The following is a 7,985-nucleotide window of genomic DNA, read 5'->3' as shown; positions in this document are numbered from 1 at the left end:
AGTGAGCAGCCCTCATCTGCCACACGCACAAGTCTGGGGGGGCACATGTGCTCCCCATGCCTCCCCCCCGGGGTAGACGCAGCAGCAGAGAGCCGCTCCTCCATGCCCTCTGGATGAGTTGCCCATGGCTCCATCCCGCTCCGTGCCCTGCTGATTTAACCAGAGTAAATTGGTTATCAGACCAGCATTAGCTGATATAGTTGGTTAATAATCGGCTATCGGTATCAGCCAAGAAAATCTTTATCGGTGCACTCCTATTTCCAGTATGTTGCTCCCTTCTACCTTTAACTCCCCTAGGTAAATCATTAAACTCCTTGAAACTAGGCTTTTGTGAATGTAAATCAAGATTCTGCCTCCTGCTCTGTCAGATGACACTGGGTTTTTTCTTCTTCTAACTCTTTTCCTTCTTTTAAGGTTTTTTAATGAACCCTGACATTTATCAGACATCGGGCTGCGTGCTGGTGCAGTATCTATGCAGCAAAAGGACCTATAATAAAAGAACATGCAACCTTCTCTGCAGGAGTCATTTAAAAATACATTTATAAAACTGTTACTCAGGAGGGCAACTCACACAGTAACACTAGGTGCACTTGCAATATTTATTATTTTTTACATTTTTAGATGCATACGATATATATATATATATATATATATATATATATATAAAAAATAGAAAGTATGAGACTTTCCAGGACATTTCACAAACACATCCATTTTCCCATGAAGTTTCTGTCTTTAGACTACACAATACACCATCACATGTGAACAGATAACGTGTTCAGAGAAGTTGGGGGGGTGGGGAGAGATTTCTCAGAAGGAAAGGTCACTAGCAGGAACAGGGCTGCTGCACAGGAGGCAGGTTGTCCGTGAGTCGCATGTTGTTCCCAGAATAGCCTCGGGAAGGGTCAGAATCTATACTCTCCGACATCTTTTCACATATGACGTCCACTAGGCGCTCAAAGACCTGCCTCACATTGATGTTCTCTTTGGCACTGGCTTCAAAATAATCAAAACCTGCAAAGGAAGCTCACAGAAAAAAATCAATGAGACTGATTATATCAAGATCACTTGAAGTAAATGTAATGAACTGTTTAAATCGCCAACAATTTGAGTGGTGTTCCTCCAGAAGCTGGGAAGCACTTCAGAGAAACAGGCAGATTTGAAGATGCTGGTGCTCAGCTGAGTCCCAGTTTGATGGCTGGAAATGGCACTGAGCCTATCAGCCTAATCAAGGCTCGCAGGCATGAGAGTTTTTTTCCGGAGCCATGCTAAATACTTGTTCAGATCATTGTGAATCTAAATGGATCTGTTTTTCCTCATTTGATGCACGTGCAGAATTTCTCTGGATTTAAACTGAAGGTGAACAATGATGCTGAAAAGAAAAGGGACAAACTTGTGCTATCCAACATGTATGTGTACTTCAACTGGGAGGAGTGCAGGACATTTTTTAAGAGCATCTGTTGCTGTCTAGAGGCAGCAGAGGCCACCAGGAGCACTGGACTGCGACTCAGGAAACAGAGGCTTGCTTCCCCATTCTTCTGCTGACCGGCCTGTGTGGTTATTGGCAAAACATTTCACTTTCCTGTGCTTCTATTTCCCTTTCCTCACTATCTTTATCTGTTTATATCAGAAGCGTCTCAGGACCGGGACTGTCAATATGGGTTTGTACAGCACCTAGCACTGTTGAGGGAGGTTTTAGCATTTCTCTAATACAAATGGAGCTGACAAGGAATTTAAAACCTAACACTAGGAGCTTCTGACGCAGAGCTAAGTAGCCTAAAATTCCCCACAGTATTACCCCTTCCCAATCACAGAACAGCAAGGCTGAAGTCCTATTGAGTTACTGAAGGTTTCAGGTTGTTATACTTTTTTGTGAGGGGTTGTTTGGCATGTCCAGTCGACACCCTGAACCCAAAAAACAATCTGCCTCAACACCATCAAGATTAGTTCATTCAGGAAATTCTGTTCTTGCATCAGGCCTCAGCGCGTTGCCCTAAAGAGCAGAATATTAAATGCACTGAACTGTGAAGTGTTACCAACTCGGTCAGTCTGAACAAGTCTTGTTTTGCTGTCCCTGGATCTTGAGTCCAGCCATTAATTTAGAACAGCGAGGGCCAAACTTTTTGCCCATTGTGCCACAAATTAAGCTGACTCAATTTGGAGCTCAAGGAGCCTGGCTGAAGGGACACAGGAGCCAGCCTCACCCCACGCTTCTCTGGGCTGACTGAGAGCAGTGTGGGACAAGGTGGGTGCACTTCTCCACAGTGGCAAAGCAGCCTGCCTCACCCAGAACTGCTCGAGGTCAGCAGGGCAGTGCACACAGCAAAAGGAAGCCAAGCCTGACTCTCAGCCCGTCCAGCTTTGAAATGGGAACTGGGGGTGGGGAGAGCCTTCACATGCCAGGTTCTGGCCCATCCAGCTTTTAAATCTCTGCCCCTGCTGCTCAGCTGTGACTCCAGCTGGCCAGGCTCCGGTTTCAGATGGTGCATGCTACTGCCACGTGTGCCACCCCACTTCTTTCAGGAGTGTTTTTTTTTTACACCAGGATCTCACTTGAATCTTTAAAAAGCCCTCACTGAGCTGCAAATTAGCAATGTGGTGAATGCAGCATGTGCAATTTGCATGCCACATGTATGCGCTTGTCGGGACACACCCAGAGTGGCCATTTTTGCTCTGAGGAAGAAAGTTTGAATGTTTGTACGCTTTTGTGTTCTACTGGGAGAACAACAATTCTCCCAGTAGAAAATGAACATCTCTACCTGACCTAAGTTAAACAATGCTGACTTCTGGTCTCAAGCAAACACTGATCTCAGTTCAACATACAGAAAAATTTCTTGATAAAGTCATGTTTTTCTCCTCTTCCTGAAGCAGACTATGTTTTCATACGTTGCAAGGCTTTAGCAGAGTAGGAACTAGACAGGGCCTTTCAAGAGCATAATTAGCTTGTGTTTTCCTTTGACGTGGGATACATTTCTTCCTATTGCATTTGACAAGTTCAAGGATAGGTCAAGAGGTGGGAGTATCAATTCTTCATTAGTTTTGTACTGATGTAGTCAGTTGTTATGGAGACAGATGATGTGAGTGGGTGTGCTCACATGCACATGGTCATGCATGTGCCCATGGATAAGTTGACACAATGGACATTTGAAATCTCTCAGATGTAAAAGATTCCTGGTGTAGGAATCAGGAGCTTTTTGATATTGCACAGGTTGGCGGGGACCCAAACATTAGAAGATGGGGTAAAAGCTCAAGTAGATCTCTGCATTGGAGTCTCAAGCATTTCAGATCTAACTTTCAGTCATCCACAGCTAAACTGCCTTTGCAAAATCTGGAGGCAGATATGCATTAACAATTGCACGTTTTACAGAATGTGCAAGATAGGTATCTGTTTTGGGCACATTCACATTTTCCCAATGCTGAGAAGGTACCAAGACGCTAGATATGAGAATTGGGCCCTGCTGTCTTTTGTGAACTAAACATGAAATTGCCTGTTTCATTACTACTGTAAATAACGGTCTGCTACTAATGTAATGATAATAATGGGGAAATACATTATTTATTATTTGTACGATGGCGACACTTAGACTCCCCATTTGAAACTGGACTAACCACACTACAGACAGAGAGAGAAACTGGAAAGGATCCAAGGGCAAGCAACAAAGATGATAACAGGACTGAAAAGCAAGCTGGATAAGGAAAGGCTGAAGGAACTAGGTACATTTCATTTGGAGAGAAGAGAATTGATGGGGGACATTGTTGAAAGGCTTCCATGAGAAAGATGGAGAAACACTGTTTTACCCTACCACAGAGGTCAGGATAGGTGAGAGTGGTTTTAAACTGCAGCAAAGCAGATTTAGATCTAATCTGAGGGAAAAAAATCCTAACTGTAAGAGCAATAAGACAGTAGAACAGGCTGCCTAGGGAAGTTGTAGAAACTCCTTTGTTAGAGGTTTTCGAAAAAAGGTGAACAAATTTCTGTCTATGAGAACAGTACATCCTGCCTTTGTGCAGGGGTCAGACTTGATAAACCTCAAGGTCCCTTCTAACTCTGTGCTTCTATATAAAGACGTGGCCCCCTTTTCAAAATTATAGAGTTGATCATCTACTTTGTCCTGTAGACACATATATCCATGCTGAATTTGGCTGCTTCCACGCATACAATTAATTATTGTAAGTGTTTTTGGCAGAGACAGTCTTTTTGTTCTGTATCTGCACAGCTCTTAGTGAAGCAACATCCGAGCGTGGGACATGTAGGCCCAACAACAACACAAATATTCACATTGAGGTTAGCTCATAATGGATAAGCTCGCTCAAGGGCACACATCATGCTAGCAACAGCACTTGGAATACGACTCAATTCAGCCCCTGCTTCTAACAAAAATACGACACTCCTTCCAACTAATAACAGAACCCACATTACAGACCTGAGGATTAAGAACTGTATGAGAGTTTAATAAAACCGGGGATGACAGCTATTCTCATAAGTGCCCTATGAACTCTCTCTTTCCTGCAAACAAATACCTTCTGCCCTTCTGCAAGGGTTTCCTGAAAAATGTGTTAATTGAAGTCAGTTTTAACAGGGTTTACCAGATGGCAGGGACTTCACAGTGGCCGCTGACAGACGTGGAAAAAGAAAAAGGGGGAAAAAAAAAGGTGCTTTAATAGCTGATTAGATAAAACCACCAAAAAGCCCCGCTGAAGTGTACAATCTATACAGATGTTGGGCAAGATGGCTCAAACTGACGCAGCTCCTCTTCTGGGCACGTGCTGTGCTTGGTGCAGGGTCAGAAAGTAAAGCACCATTTGTTTTTGTTTTTTCCACATCTGTCAGCAGCTGTCAGAGATCATGGGCGGTACAGTTAAAAACTTCACGCTCCAGCCCCAGTTCCTTAGAGGTTTGTATATGTGCTGACCTTTAAGCATGGAAGTAGCTCCATCAAGCTCAATGGGACAACTTGCATGCTTTGAGTTAAGGTCATGCATTTGTCTTTGTACAACTCGGGCCTCACTGTATTTGACTCTTGCATATTTTACTCAGAATGCCATGTAGCACTTACTCAGGCACACACTGAAACCAACTGTTGTGTTAAGTAGAGATATAGGAAACAATGCAAAATAGATGAAAATCTGGGCTGGATAGCTTAGGTTACAAAAACAGAAGAGAAGAGAAGCTTTAATGTGTACCTAACTGGTTGGCCAGATGTTTCCCCTTCTCCAGAGGAACAATTCTTTCATCCTCCATGTCACACTTGTTTCCAACCAAAATGACTTGTGCATTATCCCAAGAATAGGTCTTGATCTGAGTAGCCCTGGGACAGGAGACAGAGTGAACAATTACCTGTTGTTGCTATTGCCAAAAGAAGGTTGTATACTAGAAACTAACATTTATAATCATTAAAACCAAACCAATAATCAGCCACAGATTTAAAAAAAGTTACCAAGCAAACATATAGGGTAGCAATGCAACCTACCTGAGTTAGGGTGGGTTTTATTTTATTATCTCTAATTTTGTATAAAAACTTTCTATATTGACAAAGTTCACCTTTATATATTTAAGCATTGTGGGAACTGAACAAAAGCATTAAATAAATCATTTCACTTAGTACATTTTAGGGAAATTAACACAATTTGTAAAGGTAGTTCTTATTGTGGTTGTTCATGAAGCCACAGTGATTTATATCAGCTGAGGATCTAATCCTGAAAAGGCTACATAATAGCTACAAACCACCAATCAAAAAGCCTCTCAATATATCATAAAAGATATGGCAAAAATAACCCCATATTGCTTTAAAAATTCAGTATCTCCGGACAAATAAATGATATTTCCTTGCTACCACTCTTACTTTTTGATAAAATTAGTTAATAAAGGGAATGAGGTAAATGTAATATTTAAAATTTTAGTACAGTATTTAAAACTGTTTAGAGAAGTTATGCTTGAAAATGCAAGTCATCTTGGCTTGAGTAGGAATCACATCATACAGACTGAATGCTGGTTAGACATCTGTAAATTAACAATACAGAGAAATGTAGCATCTTGGAAGAAAAGGGGCTCAGTATGAGATTATATACATCACGCACACACACAAGATTACACAATCACATTATTATGCAAGGAGAGGTTGACTGTATTGTGCAAATTGACTTAAATAAATAGTACATTTGATTTGCACTCATGGAAATTAGTCTAACAAAGCCCAATTATCAAGTTCAGGGTAATTTTTCAAAAAGCAAAAATTAAAAAGAATTATGCACTTTGAGGCTTCTTTGCTCCTCCTACACTGTAGGAAATCAACATGTGATGTTTGATTTGCATTTGTTTTTTACTGGCATCACCTTTTACCATCTTAACACAGGTTGTTTTAACTCTTTCTTTTAATTGTGTTCAAGGTTCATACAGCTGATTCTTAACCAGAACATGCATGTCACAGGATTAATACTAGTTAAAAAGATGGCCATGCTGATGTCCTCACTGACATAATGATGTGGACACAGGGACTGGAGAGAGAAGTACTGGCACTTTCTAAACACTTTGTTCTTGCATCTGGCTGGTAGTGTGAAGGACTTGTTTACATTGCATCCTAAATTAATGCAGATTCATTAAAACCCATGGGGATAGGCTCATTCAGAAGTAAAGTGGTCTTAGTTCACAGTAGCTTAATCCTTGAAAGCAAACACTGACTTCACAAAGTTAGCTGTTTGGTCTTATTTTTCAGAGTGCTCCCTTCTAGACAAATCCTAAGATAGAGGATCTTAAAAAAGGTGTCTGTGCAATCTGTCTTGCACTTTTGTGCTTCTTACAGGCTGGTCACAATATTATCCCTTGGTGTGACTGCTTCAACTCCTGGTTTTGCCATGATCAGAGCTGAGGCTCAGTCATGTAAACAGAATTAAACGGGGGAAAAAAGAGTGGAAGAAGGCATCTGTCCTGTGTCATAGTGTATGGGGTCGTGAAAAGCCCCTTGTACACATTTACTGGGAATTCTGTAAAAAGATATTTCCAAAATGGGATGTGCAAGAAAACTGTTCCTGTTAAAAAAAGTGAAGGAAAGAAATCTAACTTCCTGTGCCTGTGGACTTTATACCTATGAGCTGATAGAAAAGCAAGAGTTAATGTAACTGAGATGTTTCAACCTAACTAACTATCTAATCCAGCACACCAGGAAAACATCTGTATTTCCATGATTTGAAAACTGCCGTGCTATATTTGTGCTGAATTCCACAAATTAATGATGGAGCATAGTGCTATGCTTCATGCTTGGGAGAAAATGAAAGTCTCAGGTTCACAGTTGCGTTGATGTATCAGTAACCTCATTACAGTTCCAGCTTAAGGAAGAAAACACAGTACTTTTTGAACCCAGCTGTCATTTCCAATGTAAGTTATGGAAGACTAAGGATTTTTTCCCTTCTCTAATAACATCTCGACTGTCTGAACCACAGTTTCCACAGCATTTACTCTGCACATAAAAAGGGTTTCTAATGCTATGACTCATTTGAAATGCCTTTTGTTGATTTACAGTTGCAAAACACTAAATTTATCTACATATAAATCTAACAAGACAGTGTCAGCCAATTGAACCTCTCAGAAATCTAGAAATTGTGGCTGGAGCCAGGCAAAGAGATCCACCAAGTGAGTCCATCTTCCCCATTTTATAGGAGCTGCATTGTGCTATTCAATCAGCATCTCCCTTTTTTGGCATAATGATTATTCCTGTTAACCAGAATTACAACCTAGTTATTACTGTGGAAAATGGGTCAGTTGTTCCATAGCTAACAGCTCATCTGTATTGTTCTCATCCTGCAACAGATGAAAGCTAAGCTAGGGTAACTCCAGCAAACAAACCTGAGAAAGGATTAAGGGGGCCTGGCCTACAGAAGGTAAAGTCTAGATCATTTATCCCACAGTGTAGCATTGGCTTTTCTGTGCCATTTTTATTTTCCATATGATTTCCACCTAGATGCAAAGTTTTCCTTAACATATCACTAAT

The 7,985-nt window shown here is 41.0% G+C and overlaps 1 protein-coding gene across 5 annotated transcripts in view; it reads right to left on the bottom strand.

Moving 5' to 3' along the window:
- Positions 1-523: 523 nt before the first annotated feature.
- RAB3B (RAB3B, member RAS oncogene family) overlaps positions 524-7,985 on the bottom strand; it is a 185,764-nt gene continuing 178,302 nt past the window's right edge. For 4 of the 5 annotated variants that reach the window (XM_019501312.1, XM_019501311.1, XM_019501313.1 and 1 more), the window contains 2 exons: positions 5,185-5,309; positions 524-1,014 (listed from right to left, as the gene is read on the bottom strand). In XM_019501312.1, coding sequence (XP_019356857.1) covers positions 827-1,014; positions 5,185-5,309 — 313 coding nt within the window. In that variant the 3' untranslated portion in view covers positions 524-826. The remainder of the gene's footprint in view (positions 1,015-5,184; positions 5,310-7,985) is intronic. The other variant, XM_019501315.1, reaches the window with a different exon arrangement.

Source organism: Gavialis gangeticus, unplaced genomic scaffold (assembly GCF_001723915.1).
Source record: "Gavialis gangeticus isolate Ggan-Ray unplaced genomic scaffold, GavGan_comp1, whole genome shotgun sequence".
In the NCBI taxonomy this organism is placed as follows: Eukaryota; Metazoa; Chordata; order Crocodylia; family Gavialidae; genus Gavialis; species Gavialis gangeticus.
This window is presented reverse-complemented; position numbering and strand designations above follow the sequence as displayed.